At 52.2% G+C, this 26,738-nt stretch overlaps 10 protein-coding genes across 10 annotated transcripts; 4 read left to right on the forward strand and 6 right to left on the reverse strand.

Moving 5' to 3' along the window:
- Window positions 1-55: 55 nt before the first annotated feature.
- ASPACDRAFT_1851342 (Rpp14/Pop5 family protein) lies at window positions 56-843 on the reverse strand (the record flags this gene model as incomplete). The annotated part of the gene is made up of 2 exons (XM_020197198.1): window positions 56-492; window positions 600-843. 2 exons carry the CDS (start codon window positions 841-843, stop codon window positions 119-121), a joined length of 618 nt encoding a protein of 205 aa, XP_020060691.1. The 3' UTR covers window positions 56-118.
- Window positions 844-1,238: 395 nt separating this feature from the next.
- Window positions 1,239-3,813, reverse strand: ASPACDRAFT_108820 (putative ATP citrate lyase, subunit 1). Its single transcript, XM_020195327.1, has 5 exons — window positions 3,776-3,813; window positions 3,505-3,657; window positions 3,146-3,452; window positions 1,992-3,087; window positions 1,239-1,938 (listed from the first exon to the last, which is right to left on the reverse strand). The coding sequence occupies exons 2-5, from the start codon at window positions 3,642-3,644 to the stop codon at window positions 1,511-1,513; spliced, it is 1,971 nt and encodes a 656-aa protein (XP_020060692.1). The 5' UTR covers window positions 3,645-3,657; window positions 3,776-3,813; the 3' UTR covers window positions 1,239-1,510.
- Window positions 3,814-6,343: 2,530 nt separating this feature from the next.
- On the forward strand, window positions 6,344-7,854 carry aclA (putative ATP citrate lyase subunit (Acl); the record flags this gene model as incomplete). Its single annotated transcript, XM_020202180.1, has 2 exons — window positions 6,344-6,784; window positions 6,841-7,854. 2 exons carry the CDS (start codon window positions 6,344-6,346, stop codon window positions 7,852-7,854), a joined length of 1,455 nt encoding a protein of 484 aa, XP_020060693.1.
- A 2,481-nt stretch (window positions 7,855-10,335) lies between these two features.
- Window positions 10,336-11,354, reverse strand: ASPACDRAFT_73980 (GroES family chaperonin). Its single transcript, XM_020204090.1, has 4 exons — window positions 11,319-11,354; window positions 10,948-11,172; window positions 10,794-10,852; window positions 10,336-10,732 (listed from the first exon to the last, which is right to left on the reverse strand). The coding sequence occupies exons 1-4, from the start codon at window positions 11,319-11,321 to the stop codon at window positions 10,708-10,710; spliced, it is 312 nt and encodes a 103-aa protein (XP_020060694.1). The 5' UTR covers window positions 11,322-11,354; the 3' UTR covers window positions 10,336-10,707.
- A 426-nt stretch (window positions 11,355-11,780) lies between these two features.
- Window positions 11,781-13,013, reverse strand: fip1 (cleavage polyadenylation factor subunit FIP1). The gene is made up of 3 exons (XM_020204091.1): window positions 12,852-13,013; window positions 12,746-12,798; window positions 11,781-12,694 (listed from the first exon to the last, which is right to left on the reverse strand). Exons 1-3 carry the CDS (start codon window positions 12,993-12,995, stop codon window positions 11,911-11,913), a joined length of 981 nt encoding a protein of 326 aa, XP_020060695.1. The 5' UTR covers window positions 12,996-13,013; the 3' UTR covers window positions 11,781-11,910.
- A 167-nt stretch (window positions 13,014-13,180) lies between these two features.
- On the forward strand, window positions 13,181-14,764 carry ASPACDRAFT_73983 (FAM50/XAP5 family protein). Its single transcript, XM_020204092.1, has 4 exons — window positions 13,181-13,317; window positions 13,375-13,642; window positions 13,703-14,267; window positions 14,321-14,764. Exons 2-4 carry the CDS (start codon window positions 13,401-13,403, stop codon window positions 14,633-14,635), a joined length of 1,122 nt encoding a protein of 373 aa, XP_020060696.1. The 5' UTR covers window positions 13,181-13,317; window positions 13,375-13,400; the 3' UTR covers window positions 14,636-14,764.
- A 129-nt stretch (window positions 14,765-14,893) lies between these two features.
- ASPACDRAFT_55849 (uncharacterized protein) lies at window positions 14,894-16,449 on the forward strand (the record flags this gene model as incomplete). Its single annotated transcript, XM_020203066.1, has 4 exons — window positions 14,894-14,970; window positions 15,051-15,454; window positions 15,543-16,091; window positions 16,154-16,449. 4 exons carry the CDS (start codon window positions 14,894-14,896, stop codon window positions 16,447-16,449), a joined length of 1,326 nt encoding a protein of 441 aa, XP_020060697.1.
- A 3,223-nt stretch (window positions 16,450-19,672) lies between these two features.
- ASPACDRAFT_19759 (TauD/TfdA dioxygenase family protein) lies at window positions 19,673-21,033 on the reverse strand (the record flags this gene model as incomplete). Its single annotated transcript, XM_020198892.1, has 4 exons — window positions 19,673-19,852; window positions 19,910-20,350; window positions 20,406-20,525; window positions 20,584-21,033. The coding sequence occupies 4 exons, from the start codon at window positions 21,031-21,033 to the stop codon at window positions 19,673-19,675; spliced, it is 1,191 nt and encodes a 396-aa protein (XP_020060698.1).
- A 1,072-nt stretch (window positions 21,034-22,105) lies between these two features.
- On the reverse strand, window positions 22,106-24,100 carry ASPACDRAFT_73985 (nucleoporin FG repeat-containing protein). Its single transcript, XM_020204093.1, has 3 exons — window positions 23,934-24,100; window positions 23,358-23,792; window positions 22,106-23,290 (listed from the first exon to the last, which is right to left on the reverse strand). The coding sequence occupies exons 1-3, from the start codon at window positions 23,999-24,001 to the stop codon at window positions 22,354-22,356; spliced, it is 1,440 nt and encodes a 479-aa protein (XP_020060699.1). The 5' UTR covers window positions 24,002-24,100; the 3' UTR covers window positions 22,106-22,353.
- An 812-nt stretch (window positions 24,101-24,912) lies between these two features.
- Window positions 24,913-26,162, forward strand: ASPACDRAFT_48905 (uncharacterized protein; the record flags this gene model as incomplete). The annotated part of the gene is made up of 3 exons (XM_020202181.1): window positions 24,913-24,989; window positions 25,046-25,914; window positions 25,975-26,162. 3 exons carry the CDS (start codon window positions 24,913-24,915, stop codon window positions 26,160-26,162), a joined length of 1,134 nt encoding a protein of 377 aa, XP_020060700.1.
- Between the last annotated feature and the right edge of the window lie 576 nt (window positions 26,163-26,738).

Raw genomic sequence — 26,738 nt, forward strand, 5'->3', positions numbered from 1 at the left:
CATTTCTTTTTGTGTTTCAAAAAAAATATATCTCTACATTGTATAATAAGGGTATCTCTAATATATCAAAACCGCAAGCCAAAGTCCAGTACAGCCCACCATTCCCAAAAGCACACCCTCACATCCCATCATCACTCAAATCCTCATCCATAACATCATCCACCTCAACACCAACACCGTTGCCCCCCGAAACCCCCTCCGCAAACCCGCCCACCAACCCCTCCAAAATACCATCATCATCAGCAGCAGCACCCCCACGCACCTTCAAAATCTCCCTCCTCGCCCGCCGAATCGCCTCCTCCTCGGCCTTCCGCATCGTCCCAGACACCCGCACAACGCGCACAACACACCGTCTCGTCAAATTCCGTCCTCCTCCAGCTTTATCAATCTCCGGCACCGCCTCCAAACACGTCAACGCCATCCACACCAACCGGAACGACGCGCGAGGACATCGGATAATCGCCGTCGATGTAGCCGGGGAAAGGTATTTGACTGCCGCACACACAGAGAGAGAGACACACGGTTAGCTTGGAGCATAGCAATCCCCTCCCACGAACACCATCACAACCAGGGAAATATGGGGTTAGGGAAAGACATACCACTAACACCACCGGCACCCGCTCCGCCCAGCCGGCCGACGCCCCAATCGCCGAATAACTCGGCGACCTGTTCGCGGACCAGTTTGGCCAGCAGGCTCGGCGTCAGGGCGTCGGAGGTGGGCGCGTGGATTTGGAGTTGCGGGGTCGATGAGGACGATGCAGAGGCGGGCTTGGGGCGGGGCCAGGTCGTCGGGTCCGGGTAGAGGATGTCGAGGAGGAGGTAGCGGTGTTTGATGCGGACCATTCTGGGGAAGCTGGAGGGGGGGGGAGTTTGGTGCGGTAGGAACGGGATGTGGTTTCGAGGTGGTACCGTAGATCGATGGAGATTGGAGAAGGTTGTGTGCGTTTGGGCTTCAAAGGGACGAGGCTGGCGTCACGTAGTTGTGCTTGAGTGTGACAGTAGACCTCTTTGTTTGTTCAATGGGATCGAGGTTTCTTGCGCGTCAAAACCTCGAAGCTATGGTTGAAGCTCTGGACCGATGATGAACCTGTTGGCGGTGATGGGATTGATTTTCTGCCGGGCATGTTCGGCCTGGCATGTGGGGCGCCGGACTCCAGTCCCCGCCAAAATTACCACCATCGGAGATGCATTTAGCTGTTGAATTATCTCAGTAATGTTCATTTTAAGATTGGAATATTCGTGTCTAAAAGTCAATTCAGAATCATAATTTACGATTGATTATTCTATGAAAAGCACCTTGTCTGAATCATCGCGTTAAATTCATCAACCTTATCAGCTAGTCATGCCACACGTGCCACTACAGATTGTAAGTTGGAAAGGAAGAGGTATGAAGTGAACCAAGCCAATGCAGAAAAGAGAAAAACAAGCCATCATAACTCCGACGTCAGCTGGGACGGATTTTATGACTAGGTCATGAAATGCAAGTATATTAAAAGGGGATGGTAGGAAATTAGACGGAGACCTCAACACGGCCTTCCGAGCCACCCTTCTGGAGGGCGGGGAGGAGGTAGGTGATGTCGTCCCAGGGGTGGCGGTAGAGACCGGTGCGCAGTCTCTTCTGGTCGAGGTAGTGGGCAATGAGACCAATCGAGCGACCAAGGACGAAGAGACCGTTGAGGACACCCATCTTCATGTAGTCCTCGGTCTCCTCGGGGGAGAAGGCACCGCAGTGGCGCATGAGATCAACGAAGCAGACAGCAATGCAGCCGTCGACGTTGAGGATCAGGTTGTCCTTCTTGGAGGTGGTGACGCTCTCGACGGCAAGCGCGTAGTCGAGGAGCTTGGTGCTGGGGAAGTTCTTCTTGACGTACTCCTTGACCAGCTCGACACGGAGATCGGGGTTGTTGCGGGACTTGATACGGTGACCAATACCGGGGACTAAAAGGAAGTCAGTAAAAATGTCTCCAGTCAGCGAAACAAGGCTCACATACTCAGCTTGTTCTCCTTGCGCATGGTGTCGACGAAGTCACGGGGGCTCATGCCCTTGTCGAAGGCCTTGGTGAACTCCTCAGCAGCACCGTCCAGGGCACCACCGAAGCGGGAACCAATGGTCAGGAGACCAGAGACCAGGGCACTGATCAGGTCCTTACCAGCACGGGTGGTGATGATGGTGTTCATGGCACCAGAGACGGCAGGACCGTGATCAGCGGTAAGCATGAGAACCATCTCCAAGAACTTGCTGGCGTAGGTAGGCAGGCGGCGACGGAACCAAAGGAGGGACATGACACCACCGATACCAATGTCCTCCTTGAAGACATCGGAGATGGGCATACCAGCATACAGGAGCTCCTGGCCACGGTCGTCGGAGATGGTGGAGATGAAAGCAGCGGGCTTACGGATGAGACCGAGCTCCTGAGCCCAGGAGTAGTCGATGGGGATCTTGGGGGGAACGGGCTCCTTCTGGGGCACAATGACGCCCTTCTGGACCTGCTCGTTGTAGACCTGGGCAAGAGTCTGGGGAAGCTCCTCGAAGGTCTCGGGGACGTGGATGCCAGCCTCACGCATGGCCTTGTTCTTGGCGACGGCGGTCTCCAGGTCGGAGTTGGCGGAAGCACCGGCGTGACCGAACTGAACCTCAGTCTTGAACATGCTGGCGCAGGTACCGATGGCCCAGGCGACAATGGGCTTGGTGATGGTGCCGTTCTTGACGGCCTCAATGACACGGTACTCCTCAACACCACCGACCTCACCGAGGAGGACGAGGATCTTGCACTCAGGCTCGGCCTGGTAACGGAGAAGGTGGTCGATGAAAGTGGTACCGGGGTAACGGTCGCCACCAATGGCAACACCCTCGTACACACCGTCGGTGTTCTGGGAGATGATGTTGTTCAACTCGTTGGACATACCACCGGACTTGGAGACGTAACCGACGGAACCCTTGCGGTAGAGCTTGGAGGCAACAATGTTGTCCATCATACCACCAGTGTTACCGATCTTGAAAGCACCGGGCTTGATACCACCGACGGTAGCAGGGCCGATGATGGTGATGCCCTTCTCCTTGGCAGTGACGAGGATCTCACGAGCACGCTACCACACCGTTAGTCTCAATGGCCCACTTGATACGGATTCAGCAAGTCGAACGTACTCTCTCGGGGACACCCTCAGCAATGATGGCAATGCTCTTGATCTGGGGGCACTCCATGAGCTCCATGGTAGAGCTGTAGACGGAACGGGAAGAAGCGAAGTTGACGACGGTGTCAACGTCGGGGTGCTTGGCCATGGCCTTGGAGACATCCTGGTAGACGGGGAGGAGAGTCTCGCTGGTACCCCAGTACATCTTGCTGACGAACTGGCCACCGAAAGTGTAGATGATACCGGCGACGGAGGGAGTGCTACGCTTGCAGATGAAGTCGAAGTCCAGCATACCCTGGACAGCCCGGGGCTGCATACCACTGTGGCCATTGTCAATGACGAGCCACGGATGAACCATCAAGTGGAACTTACTATACGAAACATCTCGTCTTGTTGTGGAAGAGGGTGTGGTTGAGGGGAGAAAGCACACGGCTGGGGGGGTCGAAGCGGGTGATGTTGTCGTTGGCGGAGGCGCCGTTGGCAGTGTTGATCAAAGGAGCACCGTTAGGCATGATGGCTGATACTCTGCGAATTCGATTGTCGGTCAGCACTGTGGTATAGGTATAGCATAGTGGGTGAGATGGCACCAGATCGAGGGAGTCGAATAGACGGGCATTGGAGACAATGGAGGGGAGATGCTTACCTGTCAACAGAGCTTGGACTGATGGGGAAATAGAATTAAGGAAGAGGAAGGGATATTAATATGTAGGTATGAGTGGTATAGAGGAAGGAGGAGTAGGAGGAAGAGAAGTCACACCAAATGTCGCGACCTGACGGAGGAGGATGAGGAGGGGAACAAAAGGGAAGGGAACAGGAAGAGAGTAATGCAATCAAGGAGATGGAGAAACGAGAATCGGCGAGACAGATGAATGGACTGATGGGGAAGAGGCGGATGATGGGTGAAAAACAAAAAAAAAATGCAAGTTTCTAAAAAAAATTAAAATAAAAAATAAAGCGCTGGAGGAGGGGGACGATATCGGGAGCTTGATGGGATGGGGGGGGGAGAGTAAAGAATTATGGGGTACTGGCGTCGTAACTCCATTACTTACAATACCACTGGTGGTATGAATGGGGTGGAAAGTTGGTAACGTTCCGTACTGAAAGCCGGTTCGAACCGTCACTCCGTCAACTCTGGCTCTTTCTGGCTCAAACAGCCGCCTCCGTTCAGTTGGGGAAACCCGAGTTGCGCAGCAATAGGGTCATCCACTACTTGAACAGGTACTCGACAGATTCGGAATACTTCGAGAATGCGACTCTGTTATCATTGACTGCCGGGGTTGGAATGCGACAGAGCAGTCATCACCATCATCATCACCCCCCTCCTCCTCGGAGTCTTCTACGATAGGAACGGAGTACGGAGTTTATGGCATCAGGTGAATCCCTCTTTACTCTTTACTCGTATCAACCGCGCCGTCATCAGGACTTCGACTTCCCGCAGTAATCCCGTCAGCAACAGCGACAAAGTACGGAGTTTCCAGTCAGTATCTGAAGTACTCGTGAATCTTCTATCCCGCGGGTTCGAAGCGAAACTCGCCAAATTCAATGATTGGAACATCGGATTGTCTCGATAGTGCACCGCCATCGAGAAATCGACCGATACCCATTCCGTCTTCCGAAACTCCCTTGGTTCATTTCGTTCATTTCAGGTGCTAGCATTGAGCTGGTAGCCTGGTTGGGGGTTAGAGCGGAGTGGAGCCTGGGATCCGCAAACTGGAGGCCAGGGACATGGATGGGATGAATTGGTCTGGTCCGATACGTAGACTATGCACGAGGCCTGTAAGTTGGCTGGGATCATTGCGTTTGTTTTGTCTCCCCTCACCCCTCACCGAAAGATTGAGCAAGCGGTATGAGGTGGAAGTAAAGGATTGGAGGATGGAGATTGAATCTGGAATCTGATCGCAGGAGCAACTGCCTACTTGGCAGTGAGTAGTAGTACTCGGGATGGTATGTACGGTGCACCGTTGAGTCCGATGGGTCGATCGTAGGTTTTTGTTATTATTGTTGTTGCTTGTGCAGCACTCCGTATTGTCGGCTCTGCCCCTCATTTCCATCGTAGTCGGCAGTCTTTCCTTATCTTATCGGAGCCAGTGGCAGCCTCAGGTACCGACCGCGGCGGACTTTTGAAGAAACTGGGGAAACAGAAGCGTGGCCGTGAGAGCCTAGGGAAATTGATTACATCATCGTACAGCATGTCAATATCGATTGACAGTACTCCGTACAGTATATTGTAGAATTCTCATTCTCTCTATGTTTCGATGTTCTGATGTTCTCTACCATTTTCTGGGGAAATCATCTGGCCACCGTGCTGCAATTGCTTCCGGTTTCGTACGAGACTATGGCCAACAAATTGACCACGTACCCAACAAATTCTTTTGCATAGTTCTAGGGGGCGTGGTATTGAGGCTACAGCGTAGGGCAGATACTGCGGGACTAAAATACTCTCATACTCTGGATTGACCCTCCCGAGGATCCCCAACGCCCGCCAATCCAGGATGACAGGCTGGGTCTTCGCCCGGCCCGCTTTTTCTTACGGAGGCTCCACTGCATCTCAACAACTTCCACAACTCCCCTGGTATTCCTGGTATCGGCCACAATAGCGTCTGGTATCACCGTGTTTTGGTCATTTTGGCTCCAGGAAACCAGAGGTAAGTCCGTTTGAGACGATCATTCCATGCACTTATCCATCCCAATTCCTACTCTGGCGGCGGCCAGTCCAGAAAAAATTCCCTACCCACCACCCCGTTTATTATTCCACCTGCTCCTTTCATCGGACACTGCATACTCAGTATCATCACCGAGTCGACTAATCGGCGCCCGTCTCAGCTTCCGTTTGGTTCCTTTTTTTCTCATTTTCTCACTCTCCGACCTCTTTTTTACTCTTCCTCTTTTGCCCACTTGAACGTCCCCTCTCCCCCCCCCTCCTACTCTCTCCTCAACCCACCCCTCCTCCCTCCGATCTATTTCCAGTGACATCTCGCATCTGGTAATAATTCCTACCAACCTACGAAAAATATCTCTGGTCTTCCTCTCTTCCTCCTCTTCCTCTTGACTCTTCCTCCTACTCTCTCAATTATCAGGTATATTCTTAATCCGGGGTTGACTTCCCATATACACCCTCTATATCCTCCATTGTTGTTGTTGTTGTTGTTCTCCGCCTCTTACACATACTTCAGTTTAATTCTATCCTCCCTCTCCTCCTCTTACGATCATCATGTCCGCCAAATCGATTCTCGAGGCTGATGGCAAGGCCATCCTCAACTACCACCTTACTCGTGCCCCCGTCATCAAGCCGACTCCTCTCCCTCCTTCCTCTACGCACAACCCTCCCCCCAAGCTCGCCTCCCTCTACTTCCCCGAAGATGAGTCCGTCAAGGACGTTCTCGACCAGGCTGAGGTCCTCTACCCGTGGCTGTTGACCCCCGGCTCCAAGTTCGTGGCCAAGCCCGATCAATTGATCAAGAGACGTGGAAAGAGCGGCCTGTTGGCCCTGAACAAGACCTGGGCTGAGGCTCGGGAGTGGATTGAGGCTCGCGCTGGCAAGGAGATCCAGGTCGAGACCGTGGCCGGCTACCTCCGTCAGTTCCTGGTTGAGCCTTTCGTGCCTCATCCCCAGGAGACTGAGTACTACATCAACATCCACTCCGTGCGTGAGGTAAGGAAGATCGCAAACCGCTTGCCACTTTCCGCTCGAATGCTAATTCAGAACAGGGTGACTGGATCCTCTTCACTCACGAGGGTGGTGTCGATGTCGGTGATGTCGATGCTAAGGCTGAGAAGCTCCTCATCCCCGTCAACCTCAAGAACTACCCCTCCAACGAGGAGATCGCTGCTACTCTCCTGAGCAAGGTCCCCAAGGGTGTCCACAACGTCCTCGTTGACTTCATCTCCCGCCTCTACGCCGTCTACGTTGACTGCCAGTTCACCTACCTTGAGATCAACCCTCTGGTTGTCATCCCCAACGCGGATGCCACCTCCGCTGAAGTCCACTTCCTCGATCTGGCTGCCAAGCTCGACCAGACCGCTGAGTTCGAGTGCGGTACCAAGTGGGCCATTGCCCGCAGCCCCGCCAACCTGGGCATGCCCGTCATCAAGAGCGAGAAGGTCAACATCGATGCTGGCCCTCCTATGGAGTTCCCCGCTCCTTTCGGTCGTGAGCTGAGCAAGGAGGAGAAGTTCATCTCCGAGATGGACGCCAAGACCGGTGCCTCCCTCAAGCTGACCGTCCTCAACGCCAACGGCCGTGTCTGGACCCTGGTTGCTGGTGGTGGTGCCTCGGTCGTGTACGCCGATGCCATTGCCTCTGCTGGCTTCGTCAGCGAGCTCGCCAACTACGGTGAGTACTCCGGTGCTCCCACCGAGACTCAGACCTTCAACTACGCCCGCACCATCCTCGACCTGATGCTGCGTGCCCCCATCCACCCTGAGGGCAAGGTTCTCTTCATCGGTGGTGGTATTGCCAACTTCACCAACGTTGCCTCGACCTTCAAGGGTGTCATCCGCGCCCTCCGCGAGGTTGCCCCCGTCCTCAACGAGCACAAGGTCCAGATCTGGGTTCGTCGTGCCGGTCCCAACTACCAGGAGGGTCTCAAGAACATCAAGGCCGTTGGTGAGGAGCTTGGCCTCAACATGCACGTCTACGGCCCCGAGATGCACGTCAGTGGTATCGTGCCCCTTGCCCTTCTCGGCAAGAAGACCGACATCAAGGAGTTCGGTTCCGCGTAAGAGGAAAAGGAGGGTCTTTTCTGCTGATTCCCCTTTCTATTTTTAATTTAATCTTCCTATGAGATTCTATTTTCTGAATGCATGGCATGATACGGTTGTTTTACGTCATTCTGTTATTTTACTCATTTTTTTTCTTTTCTTGACGGCACACACACACATGGATTCCCCGGCTTTGCTTTGATTTCAAGTGCAAGGGAAAGACGGGACTTGATCCGTTCTGGAGTTGAAACACTGCTTAGACTTGTGATAGTCGTGAATACAACGATACGATCTGTTGTCTTTGGTCTGTAGGCCTGTAGGCCAGATAAATGTTTTGGCTGGTATCCGCGATTAGAGCCATCCCCGCATGAACTAGGGGAGAGTAGATTCGAAAGAACGAAAAGACAGCAAGGCAGCGCGGTCCACCCGCGCATGCAAGGATGACTTGTCAACCCTCCAACTGATGAAGTAGACAGGAGAAACCAGCCCGATGCAAAAACGCTGCTGCTGCTGCTGCTGCTGCTGCTGCTGCTGCAATATGTGTTGTACATTTAGCCATCCATTCCAACAATCGCGCAAAGCAGGTTCCCCTTTATTTCTTTCCCCTACATGCGGTGTGGTGTGGCTCTGCATTTGTCCCCTGTGTTTATTTTTCCCGACATGCGGTGTGCACAATCCACATGCACATAGCACAGTGCACAGGACACAAAGAACACATTAGACACATGTGCAGCGCAGCGCAGCAACGCATGTGTGTGCTGTACAGTACGTACAGCTCCCCTCACCAAGCAACCAACCAACCAACCAAATTACCGAGCCCAACAATCAATGCTCAGTTTGAACTGAAAGTATAGTAGAGTGTAAGTCAGTGTGGAAAAGCCATAATGTACAATACCATGTGCCCATGTCTGCATATGGTGTCTTGTGTACGGTAAGTTAAATTCAATACGAAACCCGTATGTAACGCCCCAAACAGACGTCCAAATAAACTACACCTCCCCCTCGTACCACAAGATAAGATCCGAGGGAAGGGAAGGGCTTCCCAGATCCACATGGTTAGGAGATCTGTTCTGCAGAGATCAAGATCAAGATCAAGATCAAGATAAAGGGGAGGGGGGAAAAGATTTTCGGGCAGGGGTGGTGGTGCGGTGGGAAACGAGGAGGAGGTTCCGTACGTCCGAGGCGGGAGGCGGATGGATGGAAGGGAAGGGCAGGGCTTCCTTTCTTAGGTAGCTATCTTGGGGAACGGCCGGGGGGGGTAGAAGGGCAGTTTTGTTTGGTTTGCATTTGGGTAGCGTATATACACTGGCACTAACTGGGCTGGGAGGATTACTGCTGATGGATGTCTGGGGGTTTGTGGGAATTGCGGTGGTTACTGACATTATCAGGTAGAGGGTTGGGTTGGGTTGGGTTGGGTTCTGGTTGTTGTAGTGCGTTTGAAATGGTAACTTACATACTTTCTTGTCTGTGCTTGACCTTCGGTTAATGCTGTTGACGTTGACGAGGCAGGAGGGAGATGTGAAGCTGATACTTCTTCCTTTCGTCTTTCCTTCATCTTCTCTCTTGCGTAAATCGATATGCGTTTTGACTCCTAATGCATTCTTTCTTGAGCACGCTCGTATACTAGGCCAAACCTTGTTGTTGAAAACACATCCGTTGTCCTCTATATATCTCCTACGGAGTATCGAAGTTGAGTAGGAAATAAACAACCAAACAACCACTACCTAATCCCTTCTCCTACCTCCTCAACCAAACGCTTATTCGAATACTTGTAGTCAAGATACGAAACTGTCACATCCTTAAGAATAAATCATACTTTCTCTGAGCAGCACAGTCTCATAGAGACACCACTATACTTTATGCATGTCTTGACCTGAAAATGTAGAGCCGATCAACACCCATCCTTCCATCGGCCGCAACGACCAAGCTTCTGGAGAACAGGGAGCAGCCACCTCCATAACGACAGTGTCATCCCAAGATAATCTGGCCATATGCTCTAATTAAGTACATGTGCTGACTCGGACCAGTGCGGACTGACCCCTAAGGAGCTATACCACCGAGTCCGTCCTCGTGACCTCCATTGCGGACGACTTCGTCCTGGCAATACACCATGATTTATTGGTTGATGACATACACTCCAGTGTTGCTGTTACACAGCCGCACCCTAAACTCGTTCTCACACTGCAGGCTTGGACAGGACGTGATGCATAAATGTCATGTTCGTAAAGTCCTTGCTGCTGACCCGGATTCCTACATAATCGGATAGCTATATGTTTCACACGAGAGTAGCTGTTGGTTTCTGGATATTCGGGACCGTAAATATGGACGTACGATTGTGCACGACATGCCTTCCTCTACAGGCATCGTGTAGCGTCTCATGGAAGGCTAATGCGATACCTGCGGGCGACGAGTGATTGAACCAGTGCCCGACTAAGACGGATCTGATGCTGGGAGCTACGACACCAACAAGACGCCCCAAGAAAACAAAACCAGGCAATCAAAAGAGAGGAGATTATCATATCGTATTACATACTCTCATCGCGACAAACACCTCCAGACACGACGAGAGCAAAGTAGTTGACAGGCGACAAAAGTACATCGTGTGGTATGCAAAAACAGTCATTTCACGCTTTCGGCAATAAATGCGCAGCAGAACAGGTGATAGGACCCAACGCTAACACTAGGGAAAGCTCTCCATAGCGTGTTATCGGGCCTTTTTTAATGGGGAGAGTTTTTTTCGAATGAGGAAGCTCTGAATGGCTGAGGCTCATGATTTTGCGGAAAAAGGGAGGTATAATACACGTTATAGGCGGCTTCGAACATCCGGAAAAACAAAAGACAACAAGACGTTGGACATTATTTGGCTAGTCCAATTTACTCGTTGATCTTGGCGAGGATCCTAGAGTTATACGGTCAGAATCCAGGTTGGCAGCAGTTGATGAATGAAGGGGTGTACGTACTCAGAGTCGCGGTAGAGGGTGTACTCCTCCTCACCAACCTTGATGGGGCTACCACCGAACTATACCAGAGTCCTTGTTAGCCATGTCCGGAAAAGTGCTGGAGCTGACAAAAACGATGCTCCTTCTGCCAAACCAGGCGATGTCCGAAACGTACCTGGGGGATGAGGACACGGTCGCCGACAGCAACGCCCATGGGGATGCGCTGGCCGTTACGGTCGACGGCACCGGGGCCAACGGCGAGGACCTTGGCCTCGTTCTGCTCCTTGACGCTGCTCTCGGGGAGGAAGATACCGGAGGCGGTCTTGGCCTCGGGCTTGACACGCTGGACCAGGACGCGGTCCAGGAGGGGGGCAAGGTTCTTGACGTTGCGGAGGAAAGACTGTGTGGACAAATAACAGATTAGCAACAGGTTCAAGAGTTTAAGCTCGATGGTGGTGATGCTCAGAGGAATTGGCAATCCGGTGGAAACAGGCGGAAAAGTTCAAGCGGAGCTCCAAGTAACAAAGACGGAGGTAAATAACCTACCATTGTGATGGTGATGTGACTGAGGGTGCTGAGCACAAGAGGCAGCGAGCAAATCAAAGAGGAGTGATTAAGGATGGAAGTGAGTCAAGGCGTGGAGAGCAAAAGAAGAAGAAGAGGAAGCGGCCGGCCGGGGAAACGAAGATCTGATCTGGAGTCGCGAGAAATTTCCAGAATGCCAAGACCAACAAGCTTCCATCCTCTCTTGCTTTCTGCCGAGGGATTCACCACCACGACTTTTCCTACAAGCTGTTCTTTGTTTTCCGGTCACCCCAGAGAGCTTACCACTGAACATTGAAAGACAGAATACGGCATATCGTCTCGTGTGGACAGCCATATACTTGACAGCCACCCGGTATACCTACTACCCCAGCATCTCCAGTCTGGCACATCATTACCCGCTCGCTCCCTTTCCCGAGCCGGCCAGACCGACTCCGGACCTGTCAAACCTTCTCGGTTCTTTTTAATTAATGGATTGCATATACCTTGGGAATTTTCTAACTCCATCCTACCATCTAACCATCCAAAATGCCACCCCCCCACATAGCCGTTATCGTAACAAGGTGACTGATACTTTGATGAAACCTAACTCTAACTACCATCTTCTGCCCCGTCCACGGCCACCTCCTCCGAAACCTCCTCCGTAACCCATCTGCTGTTGACCCCCACCTTGACCCCCAAATCCAGGTTGACCCTGCTGTCCGCCGCCTGCGCCGGATTGGCCGCCCATGAGCGCCTGAGCATGTTGCATGAACGTCATGGGATCCATCGAGGCGGGATCCAGGCCTTGGGCCATCATGCTCGTGAGGATTCCCTGCATCATATCCGGCGACATGTCCGGCATACCGGGCATACCGGGCATCGGAGGGGCCGCGCTGCTTGGAGGAACGCCTGGCCCCGGGGGACCACCGCCCATCGGCGGCATGCCCATCCCCAGGAAAGCCTGCATGTCGTCCAATTGTCTCTTCTGGTCCCCAATATCCTTGCGCAGCTCCTGCTGTTTCAACACGTAACTGGCCCATGTGAACTCATCAAACCCGTAGTTGAAGTAGTCTGTGATATCGGACCCCGGTCGCCGCCATGGCTTGTCGTCTTCCGGAAAGTCCGCATCCATGTCAGTCAGTAGGATGGGCTTGCCCGTCGTCGGGTGGACGGGGTTGGCATGAACGTCGATCGTGGACACTTGGACTGGAGGATATGAAGAGCCCGGCCTTTGCGGTGCAGTCGGTACAGCAGGTCTTGCGCTGACAGGCACGGGCGTGGCGGATTCAGCTTTGGGCGTGGCGAGAGCGGGGGTGGAGGGTTTTGGAGCAGGAGGAGACTCTGCGGACAAGGGGCGTTGTGATTCTGCGCGTAGATTGGCATGACGAGGATGTGGGCTGTTCGAGGGTTAGACAAGCTGTAGGAGCTATTCCCGGAGCTCGACTCACGCTTCTGGAGGTGGCGCATCAGCGGGCGCTTCAGTAATGATATTGAAGTCATCCTAGAGCTTGAGTTAGACGGCCAAATGTAGGTGCAGCGGTTTCGTAACCATACATCATCTTCATCCACCTCTATCTCTTCTTCCTCATATTCCTCTCCATAGTTATCCGCAGGAGGATTCTGGGCACCATTCTGATGTTGAGGAGCCGGCACCGTGTCGGCGGGATCGTAGAAATCGTCGTCTTCGTCGTCCATCATCTTGAAGAGCTGCAGTAGGTATGGAGTGAACGGATGTAACGAGGCGTAGCGGAAATGCGATCCTGTTTACGGCGATCCTGCGGAGATCGCACGGGCGGCGGGTTTGGCCTGTTTGCTCTGGCTTTGTTTGCTCGCGACGAGCGGCCAACCTTCAACGTCAATGAAAGAACCCCTCCCCTGGTCAAGTGATTCTGAGGTCAAAGAAAAGAAGCTATCGAAAGCTTGTTGTCTTGGTCCAGGTCTTACCGTGCCATTGACATTGTTGGCTTACAAGCATCAATTCGACCACCTCGATCCGGAGTCTGTCCCCAATCACGTGCCGGTACGTCAGTCGTTCGCATGTGCGGAAGAACGGCAAGCCACTTACACTCTATCCTAGATAGAACTCCAGATCCTCTCGACAATATGTCGAACTCAGAACAGCCCAGCCATAGCTCGACTCCGAGATCTTTCACAAGCCAGACCGTCTCTGCCGAAGACTTACTCAAGTCGCAGACGGTTGGTCTGGTGCACCTCTCCGATTTCCGCAAACGCCGCGCAGAGGTCCTCGAGCAAAAGGAACGAGAGGCCCACGATAAGTCGCTTGGGAGAAGCTCAGCCGGTATTTCGAGAAGTGCCACTCCTTCTACGGGCGACATCACTGACGGGTAAGTCAAGGCTTGACACTATTCCGCTGCTGCCCCACGATGCTGATCGCAAAGCAATAGCAGCCCGACTCCCCGAAGCGACGCTCCTCCCAAGAAGAAAAAGAAGAAGCCGCTCGTGAAGAGCAAGCTCTCATTCCACAACGACGAGGAGGAAGAGGAAGAGGCCGACAGCGCTGCCGGCACCCCACGCGATTCCAGCGTTCCGCGGTCCGCCTCGAGGACTCCGGTCGACGATGGCTCTGCGCCACCATCACGGCGCATCACACCCAACCCAAATGCTCCTCCTCCACCGAAGGCGATGACAAAAGCGGCCTTGAAGGCCGAGGCAGAGGCGCGGGATGCTCTCCGTCGGGAGTTCCTGGCTATGCAGGAAGCTGTGAAGAACACCGAGATATTGATTCCCTTTATCTTCTACGATGGAACGAATATACCCGCTGGGACAGTGAAGGTCAAGAAGGGCGATCCTGTATGGCTGTTCCTCGACAGATGCCGGAAGGTTGGAGCCGAGCTCGGTGTCAGTGGGAACAGCCAAGCATCCAAAGCGCGCAAAGACAACCGGCGCGAATGGGCTAGAATTAGTGTCGATGACTTGATGCTGGTTAAGGGCGAGGTTATTGTCCCACATGTGAGTACTTGCCACAACCTGAGTTAATATGGGGCATTGGCTGATTAATGCAGCACTACGAGCTATACTATTTTATCGCCAACAGTGTCCCCAGCTACACGAGCGCCGGTGGCCTGTTATTCGATTATTCTAACAAGCCGCCGCCGGCTTCCCGATCCGACGATCCTCTCGCAAAGCCGAATAGCGACCAGCTGGAAGGAGCTGATAAGGATCCCACCCTGACGAAGGTGGTCGATAGACGCTGGTATGAGCGCAACAAGCACATTTTCCCTGCGAGCTTGTGGCGGGAATACGAGCCCGGGCCCGAGTTTGAGGAGAAGATGCGGACGACAAGGCGCGACGCGTCCGGAAATACGTTCTTCTTCTAGAGTGCTGGCGCAGGGAAGACCGTAGACTTATAGGGGATGCGCTAGAGAACGAGAAATGTTATGTATGCTAAGATACCCGTATAAACCCTTTGGCAGTATATAGTCGAAGCTGAGATATTTACCATTTTTGACACTTTCGTGGCTGTTCAATACTGCGTACATTCGAATGCCTTCCTGATCTAGCTTTCGCGCAGCTTCATACAATCACTCTCACCATTCGTCAAGCTACACCATTAAGGAACTCGAGAACTATCAACAATGGATTTCTACCTTCGATGCAATTCCCTCAAATGTCGAGCTCAGCTGAAAGAGAGAGCAGTCGTCACGACCTGCTCGTAAGCCCAGCAGCGCCTTCAACTTTCCACCTCGGTCACTGACCCTTCCGAAGACATATCTTCTGTCTTCAATGTGCCAGCAATCTAGGTCTTTCACATCCAACGTCAGTCGACCGTCGTTGCCCAGCCTGCCAAACCATCCTCGTCAATCCAGACGATGCGGTAGCCACCATCCTCAACCCGTCCGAAGACTACAAGACGAGCGTGCTCAGCGGACTGGACCCGAACACGATCATGGAATGCGCCGGCCGGGCCCTGCTGTTCTGGACGTACCAGACCACCCAGGAAGTGTGCGCGTTGTTCCTCGCCCCAGCACGTAAGAACCTCCTCGAGACCCCATCGCTAACAGACCACTCTTCCAGCTTCTACCAAGAGTTCCTCGGAAAGACCCTCACCGAGAAATACACCAACCTCAACACCCAGATGGACAAGGTCATCCACAACGCCAACTCGGAGATCTCCGCCCTACAAGCACGAATATCCGGTGAGTCCTTGATCGCCCCTCTCAGCTCCCAAGCACCCAGCACCCTTCAGAACCAAAACCAGATACCAACACTTCCCTTGGCAACCAGACATGCAAACGACGCAAGACCAACTCCGCAAAAAGAACCAAGAACTCGTCGACATGTATCGCGAGAAATGCACCCGCTTCACGCAGATCACCAACCTGTACAACTTGTTGAAATCGCGCGCCATGAAGTCGCAGATGCAGACCGCGGCGACGGATTCGGTCCATCAGACCTTGAACTCGCTGCCTCTTCCTCCTCTGGCGCAGTCACAGTCACACCAGAGTAACGTACTGCCACCGTCGCCGTTTACCGCTATCGCTACCGCTACAGCTTCTGGTGCTGGTGTTGGTGCAGGTGCAGGTGCAGCTCCCCCAATGCACATGCTCACGCACACGCACACGACACTGGGATCCTCGATGCCCCCGCAGACGCCATTGCACCGGTACCCGGTCGACCGCGAGGGCGTGGAACAGCTGCATCGCCACCAACGCAGTGGAACGGGAAGCTCGAAGGGGGCGGCGACGCAGAACCAGAAGCAGAAACAGAAAGCGGATGCGGTGGCTATGCCTCCGCCGCTGCCGCCGGGGCGGTTACTGGGGGACCCGCGACATCGTACGTTCATGCAGAGACTCCACTTCCCTCATGAAAGAGGATGCTAACTCTGAGCCTCGAAGGCGAGACGACGAGTACACAGCACCGCACCCGGCTAGGTGGCGGAAGTGGAGGCGGCGGCTCCAGCACGCGCCCAACGACCGGGTCCTCGACACTCCCGCACGACCGCGTGCTGCTCGCTCGGTTCGGAGCCGACGACGGACCGAATAATCCTTTTCTTGTCGGTGCCCCTACAGCCAGAGACAGAGACAGGGACGGGGACTTACTGTCCAGAGGCGACGGAGGACATCTGCGCCATGCCGGCTATCCCGGGGAGCCTCCGGGCGTGAGGCCATACTTCGACAGTACGGGGCTGTAGCCTTACGCTTGCATTACAGGAACCCCCTTCGCGGAGAGTCGGTAGCGTAGCTAGTAAGGGATAGTGGGAGGTTGAACCAAGGTTTGGTGTGGTAGGACCGGATCTTCCTGGTTCGTTTGTTATTTATGGCAAGTTGCTTTGGCTTGTGTCACGCATGCAGGCTGATTTAGACTTTACGTCCGGCGTCTTAGAGGAAAGGGAGGGAGGTGGTATCTTGTGCTTGTGTATATATGTACTTTGCTAATCATACGGATGGTTTTATTGCTTGGGGGCCGTATGCAGGGATATGTATACATGGTCTATGTCGAAAGCGCACGGTTGAGCTGTTGCATTCCAGTCTAGAAATCTAAACCTTGGGCTCGATGCATTGATAGGTTGTTCTTATTCAGTAATACGTAGTTTGGCACGGAGTAACAGATATTGAGTGACCCCCCATTCCCCAGAGTCATAATTTCCTGAGCGCCGATGAGAGATCAACTATTTTGAAATTATATTCACAAGTTGATCATAGCAACTGGGTTTGGGACAGCGGGCAAAGGCAGCCAGGATCTCCAGCGTTGTCTACTTGCCTAACCAAAGAACAATATGACTCACATCGGAACAACATTCTGCAACATGTGACTACTGTTTCAGGGTCTCTTCCTCTAATTTTCCGTGTTGAACAAGGTCCGAGATTGTGCAATTATATGACTAGGACAAGACAGTATGACCTATACAGAATAGCTCTCACGCATCAAGCAGTATATCAGGCTTGGCATTTGCCTGCAATAGCAGAAACCCACCTAACAATAGTATCAGGAAATGCTGGGATCAATAATGACTGAACGCTAGAGAAGCCCGAAAGGGAGTCACAGAAAGCGATGAAAGATGTCACAGATTTCAGGATGTTCTTGTGTAGCAAGAGATCTCCAGTAGAGTTGTATGCTGGGTTGCTGTGGCATATGAGAACATACAGGACCTCATACTTCCTTGCAAGCAAGAAGACCCTTTCGCGAAGAGGGGAGTTGATGCTGCCAGCGATGTCCGGTATGTTGGATTTATGTCCTGGTAAGAACAGCTGCGTGGTGGCTTGGGGGTTCGTTAGTATGAGTGCCGTCGTGGCAGCTATAATTATGTCGGCGCGTTGAGATGAGTGTCCATTACTCGACGCAGTGGCTGATATGTCTTCTTCAGGATCAATATAGCCTATTGAGTTGACAAGATTGCTCGCCTCGAGGTGACGCACAACATCTGGGTGACTTCTGAGAAGTCGGGTTGATAGATTCAATCTCAAGCCACCCGAGAGATTGTGTGGAGCAAGAGGGACTTGCTGAGCGAGATCCAAGGAGATGGACGCCTTTTCCTCGGGCAGTCGAGTGACCGGTGCTCTTTTCTTAGCCTTTGCTTTGAGAGCTGGCGAACCGAAATTGGGAATTTGCGTCACGGACTTTTTCGTACTCAGTCCCCTGACCTGCATAAACGAGACCAAGGAGCCTAGGTTCGAGGAGGCCACTAAAGTCAGAGTCTCACGTCTTTTATTGCCTGAAGACAGCTTATTATGTCTTCCCATTGGAGATCTCGTTTTCGAGGGTGTTCCACCATTACTGGATTTACGCTTCTGTGGTAGACATGAGCTCTTGCAGAGCGATGTGCGCCCCACCGTGCTCGATTGCGATTGTTGCATATGATTGCAGTCTGTGAGCGTCGTCTGGGACTGGATGAGCTCCTGAACAATCACGTCGCTAGTTGGAGGAGTATTGATGGTAAAGACCCTTTCGTTGAAAGGAATACAGTCAGATGTAGCAATATTATCAGTCATCTCAGTATACGTCACTTGAGAGACACCATGGCTGGAATTCGCATCGCCTATCGAGAGATGACTGGCATAGGAAGAGAGTTCGCAGTCCTGCAGTAAGTTAGATTGAGTCACCACACAGCCAGATAGCTCGACATCATCATTAATCCGCGGTGAGGTGTGAGCCTGGTGCAAGTTTGGCTGATCAGATTCCTTTCCCACGAGTAGGGTATTATCCAGCCGGCCATGTGTTGAATCGTTGACCCTCACAACCACGCCCCATGGATCCTCCAAGACTTCGTCATTATCTTTTGCAGCCACGCTGAAGTTGGATTGTGTCTCGTCAACCGTAGGAAACGGCTCCTCCTCGTCAGAGAACTGGTCATCGCTGGCAGGGACAAGGTCAGGGGAGTTCGAACGTGAACGTGAAGCTTGAACCTGTAGAAGTCAGCATGCGACCAATGCGAGCAAGACGAGAAATGTACACCCGCCTCCTTTAAGTCCAATTCATTCCGTATTAGATCCTCGAGGTTCTCAAAGCGAAGATCAAAGCTCTTTCGAGCCTCCTGTATCAAACGCAATGCATCCTTCGTACAGTCAAGCTTCTCCTCTCGGATGTTCTCGCCGGAAGTGTCTATCCCATGTACCAAGCCTCTCGCTAAAACCACATCGCGATCGCTGATATCGTCCTCCAATGGACTGAGCTGGAAATCGTCGAGGCCGTAACAGACAGGTCTTGCACCGGGGGGCAGACTTTTCTCCTCGTCATTGATAAAGAGTGGTGTCTCCACTTTCAGCTTATCGTAACGGTCCCATGGCGGCAGGATACTCTCCCAGTGACTTTCGATGTCGGTGGGTTCGATCTTTCGAAGAGCGGATGCAAGGAAAAGTGCGCCTTCTTTCTTGAGGTCTAGCTTCTCATGATGAAGACTCTGTTCGAGCGATGTGTGCACCTTGTGAAGGTGGTCTCGGAACCAAGAAAGGGAGTTTGAGTGAAGATTAGGAATCGGGATACAGCTCTCTTGTACATGCTCAAGAGGATCCACGTCTGTATAGCTCATTGCTATCCCATGGAGCCGGGCATATTGTAGCACTGAAGAGCTTATGGAATGGGCCATCAGGATGATGATTCAAGAAGAAATCAATGGTAATGATTGAATTAGTTGGTATCGGTAAATGGTTGAGGAAGGAGGATGGTCCCTAGCCACGTGCCCCGCAAACGCTCATAGTAAATGACAAAAGCCCATGCAACGCTCCGGCTTCAATGACATGATAAACTCGCTGGATCCTGTGGATCAAGACGCTAGAATTGCAATGACCCCAATCTTCCAAGTCTGCATAAAGAGCCCGCTCTTGCAGTCATTGTCTGACAATAACAAATAGCAAACGAAGTAACGCTAGCGCTCCACAATATTTATAAGTTGAAAGCACCCTGAATGACAATCTTCTTCAGTCGTTGTAGTTTGACTGACGGGATCCATCCTTGTTGACAGGAGGGAGGTTGTAACGAGAAATGTACTCCTCCTCCTGCGATTTCCCTGCTGGGTCCAAGACCGGGCGCTCAGCATGGGATGCAACTCGGACCGCATGGCGACGGTGAGGGGCAAACCCATAAGAAGCTGAGTGATTCTGACGAAATCGTTAGCAAACAGGTGCAGTCACCAAACCAGGGGAGCGGCTACTTACTGTAGTTCGGTTGTCCCAAATGGCCACGTCATTCTTGTTCCATTGGAAGCGAGCGTGCATCTCTTGTGTTGTTGCAATCACTTCAGTGAGGTAGCGGATGATAGCATCACTTTCAGTCTTGGGGATCCCGACAATCTTCGTCACGAAGCCAGGGTTGAAGAAGAGACTGTTCCAACCGGTGACAGGGTTTGTCCTAATCAATGGATGTTCTGTCGTGACAGGCTCACGACGAACCGTGCGTCCAAGGGCTCTGGAGTCGGAAGCCTGCATTTCGGCAGAGTGAAGGGCTGTCAAGCCCTTGAGATATGTCTGCATATGAGATGAAAGTGCGTCGTATGCCGCATATTGAGATGTCCAGAGGGTATCTCCACCGCCTCCCCGAGGGGGGCCAGTCAGAACCTTGAGGGATGTGTACGAGGGGGGTTGAACTTCATAGGTCACCTGTTACCAGTCAGTAGGCTGCGACTGATACGCAAAGGCAATGCGTGTCACATACATCTGAGTGCCACAGAAAGCTAGGCGTGAACATTGCTCGTTGGTCGGCAGCATTATCGCCTGCATAGACGACATGAATATCCTCCAATCCTTCCTTTCTAGGAACGGCTGTGGTGGCATGCTGGTAGCAATCATTAGATCGATGAGCTTCAAGACACCATGAGAAATTGGCTTCATACCTTGTGCAATTTGCCGAAATGCCTGCCCAGTTCACGCTGGGCGTCAATATCCAGATCCTCCTGGTCACGGAAGAAGACCACGCCACGAACAGCAACCAAACGGGCGAGATCATCCTTCTGAGCGTCTGTCAACTTGGCAAGATTGACACCATGAACTTCCGTGCCAATCTTCGGAGTGTAGTCGAAAACATCTGTCGCATCCTGGAGAAGGTTTCGGAAGTCGGGGTCGCCATGAAGTCCTCTGTCCTCATGAGGGATCTCTTCTAATGGTGCCCAATGAAGGTCAGGAAAGGACGGTAGCAAGTCTTGGTACGCATAGTTTTCGTGGTTTTCCACAGTCGTCCTTCCCGGCTGGTAGCCAAATTTGTTGCCGGCGATGTCTTGCTTCTTGGTGATAGAGATGGATCTTAGCTCCTGGGAGGGAACAAGGTCCACCAACGAGGGCGCCATTTTGGAGGGGTAGACAGAAACTGAACTCTATAGATGAAATGCAACTGAGAATTGAAGCAAGTGTAGGTGCACAAGATGATAGTATTGCAACGAGCTTATTATGGAATACAGGTAGAGGCTGGGAGTTATTGCTCATATATAGGCATGAGGTAGAGCAGCCTGATTCCCCGACCTAATTGTCAGCAGACGTGCTGGGAGCAGTAAGACTCATCTCCAAACCGGGCTGATGTTCACGGACAATGTATTGCACCATCGATGGGCAAAATCACCCAAGAGGCCGGAGACCGCAGGATAGCTAGCCATGAAGCAACCGTGGGACGACGGGTTCCAGAAAACGTTCCGAAGTCCCCGGGCGCCACAGATTCGGCGCCGATCGCGTCATCGCGACTGGAAACTGTGGGGAAGGACATCGACCCAGCTTGCAACTGAGTAGAATTGTCCGCGATCATACATTACAAGTGAATGTGAGGGAGCAGATAGCCCGTACATGCGCTGCGTCATCAGTTGGCAGCGTCACACCGACATTTGGAGACGTGGACATTGGTTTCATGTTGTGGTGGTGGTAGAAGCAGGAGCTGTTCTAGATTCAGGGGGGGGCGGCATTCGGGGGTTCTTCCGCCTCGCAGATCATAGATCCTAGTGCTGGTGCTGGGGTGAGTCTACAGGCGATCATTTGGATGGGGTGTCGAGATAGAATGATGCAACCAATTTTCAGAACTCACAGTCGGTATCACAAGCTAGCGTAGAAATTTAGAAATAGCTATCGTCGTATATGTCATGGTGACAAGCCAGCAAAGCCGACTGATGCCGAGTGAGTAAACCCAGTCCGACTGATTGATAAGACGGGAATTGAGGCTAAGAAGGTGGATCCGGGGATGAGGTGCGATCACGCCAGTTTGCCGCCCTCTTGCGTTTTCCCCCTCACCGCCCGGCCTTAATTTGACCTCCGTCGGACCTCATCTTCTCGATATTACTATGAATACTCCAGACTCCAGATAGCAATTTTCATTAGGCTTATCTAGAGAAATTGTTCTTGATAAGACACGTAGTCTATTCTTTCCATTCAGCCATTAGATCCTTCGAGTCCAAAGATCATCAATCTTGAATTTATGTTAAAATTCCATAATGATATGCCGGCGGCGCCCCTAGCCCTGTATTGCATCACACAAAGAACTCCTCATTAAAACCATGCTAACCCAAACAGACAAAAGTGCCACGATCCCTTGCTTTTCACCGTCGCCAAGAACATTATATTGTACAATGAGAAAAACAAAGACTTAGCGCCGACGGAGCAAGTACGTATCAAGTAGAACCCGTCCTTCAGAGGTTGAGCCTGCCATCAGCGGCCGAAGGAGGACCAAGGACAACTTCCTGCACCTGCTCGGTCACGCCGCCGAGGCGCCCGGCAACACCTAAGATACCAGCCTCCACGTCGCTAAGCACAGTAGCAAGATCGTTGACTATGGACTTGGGAGTTCCAGACGCCGGCCCGTCACGACTCCGCGCCGCCACAAAGTCATGAATCTGTCGTTCCAAAGTAGACTCAACTCCGTGAAGGTGGTCCTCGATCTCCTTCAAACTTTGACTGTAGCGCTCAAGCACAACTCCCATCTCGTCCGAACGCTGGGAGAAGTAATCCACCAGGTTGACAGGCACCCCGTTCACGCTGGTGGCAGTGGCAGGATCGCTCTCAACATCATCGGGAAGGGCCAGAGTGTTCTTACGCGTCGAGCGAAGTGTCTGTGCATCGGTCTTCTGGTTCTGAGACGTCCACCAACCAGCTCCACCGGTAGACTGATATTGTAGGGGTAGTTTCAGGGTGTCGATGGCGCGGAATGCAACCTGGGCCTCGGCCGCATCGCGCGATACAAGATTGCGCAGCTGATCAATTTCGCTGGCATCGTTTTCCAGCGCATGTTGCATGGTCTCAAGCTTCCCTTGAACGAAGTCCACGTCGTGTGGTATGCTTTGTCCCTGTGTCTCGATTGTAGGAATCATGTTCGAGACTTCGTTGCATAATTTGATCTGACCCAGCACGTAATTATCGAACCTCTCAAGCTCCGCCTTGATCTCATCCGCACAACTCTCATACTTGGTTGTGGGGAGGATGTTGCTGACGTCGATCTTGACGCCGGGAATCACGGTGGTGCCACCGAGCTGCGCGGGTTGTTGTGTAGTGGTGCTCTGGTTGCCAAACAGACCAAGTGTAGGTTTCTGAGTTTGAGTTTGCTGTGCAGTGTTCTGAGTGGCGCCACCGCTATAACAGGCTTTTTGTTAGGATGCATTACCACTTGAGATGATTGAGAAAGTAGGTAGATACTCACAATAGACCTCCTCCGGTGGTAGCAGTGTTAGTTGTAGTGCCACCGAAGAGCGGCTTGGATTGAGCTTGAGTGGCCGCAGCACCGCCTAGACCGCCAAACAACCCCCCGCCAGTAGTTCCACTTTGCGCAGTGTTGGTAGTGCCCGCGGTTCCTCCAAAGAGTCCTCCGGTTTGTGGCTGAGATGTGGTGGTTGTCGTGTTGCCAAATAAGCCGCCGCCAGTGGTGGCATTGTTCGTTTGCTGCTGGCCGCCAAACATATTCGATCCGGACGGTTGCGATTGCTGTGTAGTGCCGCCTCCCAAGTTCCCAAAGAGTCCCCCGGCTGGTTTTGGCTGCGCTGCGTTGTTCGCTCCAAGGTTGCCAAAGAGGCCACCGGAAGTGCTCGTGGTTGCTGGTGTGGTCGCAGAGCTAGTTTGTGTGTTGGTGCCGCCGCCACTATTTGTGCAATTTCTGGTTAGCTCATCTGAGTCAGATTTCGCGACCATAATGAAATAAAGCAACTGATTCTTCGAGTTGCAAAATATTGGTGACCAAACGTAGGCAGGAACCACGCGCAGTTGGATGGAAGGTTCTTACAAGAGGTTGGATGAACCGGTGTTGAGGGACAGGCCTGTGCCAGTGCCTGCAGGCTTTGCGGAAAACATTGCGCACTGTGAGGGGGCAGCAAAGACCGGAATGTGAAGTGCTTAAGCACAAATGATCCACAAACAAAGAAAAAGGCGCTTTGTACCTGCCAATCTGCGCCGCAATGGATAGGTAGTGATGGATTGGTGAGTGGAAAACAATCAAGTCAGCGATGGTTGCTCGGGGGCTAACCTCACTTCCGGCAAGTTTCTCCGTGGTCCCGTGACCCTGACGTGCCCCAGCTCACTATTGGCTTATCGGAATCTGATAACCATATCACATCTGAAGGACCTCACTTTTACTATCTAGTCTAAGGTACTGACATACATGACATACATAGTACAAGCTCCCGGAAATGACCATACTTCATAGCTCTGACTCCATCACTGCTTCGTGTCTCTCTTGAGAAGGCCACCAGTCTCCACTAGCAATTCTACCACCCTTATTCCACCCAGGGAAACTGCATCCATCTATTCTCTTCCAGCACGTCCTCCGTATTCAATATATTGCTGGAAGCGAGTATTTCCTTCTATCTTGTGCTATAATCCTCACAGGCATTGGATCACTTAGCTCTTGGGACTGGAGTCACTCATAATTGATACCGCCTGTTTGGCCCTTAGCATGTGTCCTGCTTGATTATATCCTATCAGGAGCACATCCTAGCCCGATCCCAAGCAGGCTCTGAACTTCATATCAGGAAGATGGTTGAGTACGAGTCCACTACCTCACAGCCTCTTTGTGTGGCCACCTCAAGTAAGGTGGGAAATGAGGAGCCGAAGCCCCGAACGGACACACGTACCTTGAGCCAGGAACAAGATGGTCGGATAGAGAGGACGCCGCAAGCAGCTTCAAGGCTTTCTGACTCAGATATCATCAAAAGTGCCGAATGGTCTGAACACGTTCTTTACCTTCCCACTTGAGATCACGGCTAATGGAATCTCACAGGTCCGCTGATGGAACTACGTTATTGACCGACTCGGCAGACCATCATATCAGGAGCTATATATTGTCAGTATCTCGTGGCTCAAGAATCTCAAACGCATGAATTGACAGTTCTTCTGTAGGCCACCAGACTTACTTGAAGAGAGATCATCGGCTATCCACCTCTCACCCTATTCGACACTGGCCTCTGCTGAACCGACATATGCTATGGCCACGTACCCTTTTTTCTCCCTCCAAGACCCTTCCACCACCTTGTTTCTCTCCTCCGTGAGAGATCACCCAATTAGACTGGCATCTGCTTTGGCGCCAATGCAGATGGCGTCTTATTCGCTGGTCAATCCCATGACAGAGGCTTTCATTACACCCCACTCAATGATCTATCCACCTAGTTTAGGAGGCACCCAATTCCTCACTGGATCCGATAGCCTCATCTGCCTGTTTGATGTTTCGCGACCAGGAAACGACGGGCCTGTCACAACGATGCCTACCATACCAAGTAAGCGCAAACAAGTGGTGGGCGGTGGTGTTGGCATGAAGGGCATCGTTTCTGCACTGGCCGTCGATACAAGCGCACAAGGCATTTTGGCTGCAGGGACATTTACGCGACACGTCGGGCTCTATGACTCGCACGGAAGCGGGCAATCTCTGGGAACGTTTAGCATCGCGAAAACAGAGGCAGATCCTCACATAGGAGGGCGCGGGGTCACGCAACTCTTATGGAGTCCTTGTGGACGGTATCTTTATGTCGCTGAACGCAAAAGTGATGGCGTCCTGGTTTATGATATCCGAGTGACCGGCCAACTGCTTGGGTGGCTGCAAGGGCGCAAGGCTCTCACCAATCAGCGCATGAAGATCGACGTGGTGGCCACGGGCCAAGGAGATTCGCATGAGATCTGGGCGGGAGGAACCGATGGTTGCATGCGAGTTTGGCAGAACCCCACGTATAATCCTGGAGCACAGGAACCGAAATGGGAGTGGAAGGTTCATGACGGTGAGTCTACGTTGCTGCTTGCCACAGCATGTTGCGCGATTCTTTGCTAACATCATGCAGAGTCAGTAAGCAGTACTGTGGTGCATCCTTTGGGCAATGTGGCCGCAACAACTTCAGGGCAAAGATACTTTGGGGACGAACCTGACGACGGTATTCTGCCTCCTAATCCGCAGACTGACAGGAGTCTGAAAGTCTGGTATATGCCGTTCTTGAACGATAGCAACAATGCCGATTCAGTCACGAGTTGAGGCGCTTTAATGAAAGAGAGTCTCATCAAATTGAACCTTCGACCTAGGACGCGCGAGGCCAACATCAGCCTACCTCGTCGGGGCACAGCTTCGGGACGAGCTGATGTGAGTATCAGACCGGAGGGATATAGGAGAAGTTCAGCATTGATTCATCTTCGAAGCTACTGCAGCCTGGCCTTTACCAGAGGCTTCTAGGCTAGGCCCCGATAGCTAAAATTATCAACCTGGAGTTGTAGTTCGCCCATCAAGAACGCGCCGTGTCAGCCCTTTTGCAACACAAAAAATATTGGACTATGGCTCTACCTCTGTTACTGGCACAAAATCTCCCAAGAGGTCAAAGTGGCCGCATGAAGATTTCCTATTTCGTTGTTCCAACCGTTCTTTGGTGGCAGCTGTCGTGTTATAAGTGAATAGTGCTCTGCCAGGGGAGATAATTTCCATCAGCCATCACACCTGAAACCTCAAACATTGGGTGAATGTGTTGATAATTTAAAAATCCTCAAGGTCTGATATTCACTGACGCACCCCAATTTTTCTTTTTCAATTTCAGACTTACTATTTAATATCCCCTCCTCT

The sequence above is a fragment of the Aspergillus aculeatus genome (assembly GCF_001890905.1).
Source record: "Aspergillus aculeatus ATCC 16872 unplaced genomic scaffold ASPACscaffold_1, whole genome shotgun sequence".
Classification (NCBI taxonomy): Eukaryota; Fungi; Ascomycota; class Eurotiomycetes; order Eurotiales; family Aspergillaceae; genus Aspergillus; species Aspergillus aculeatus.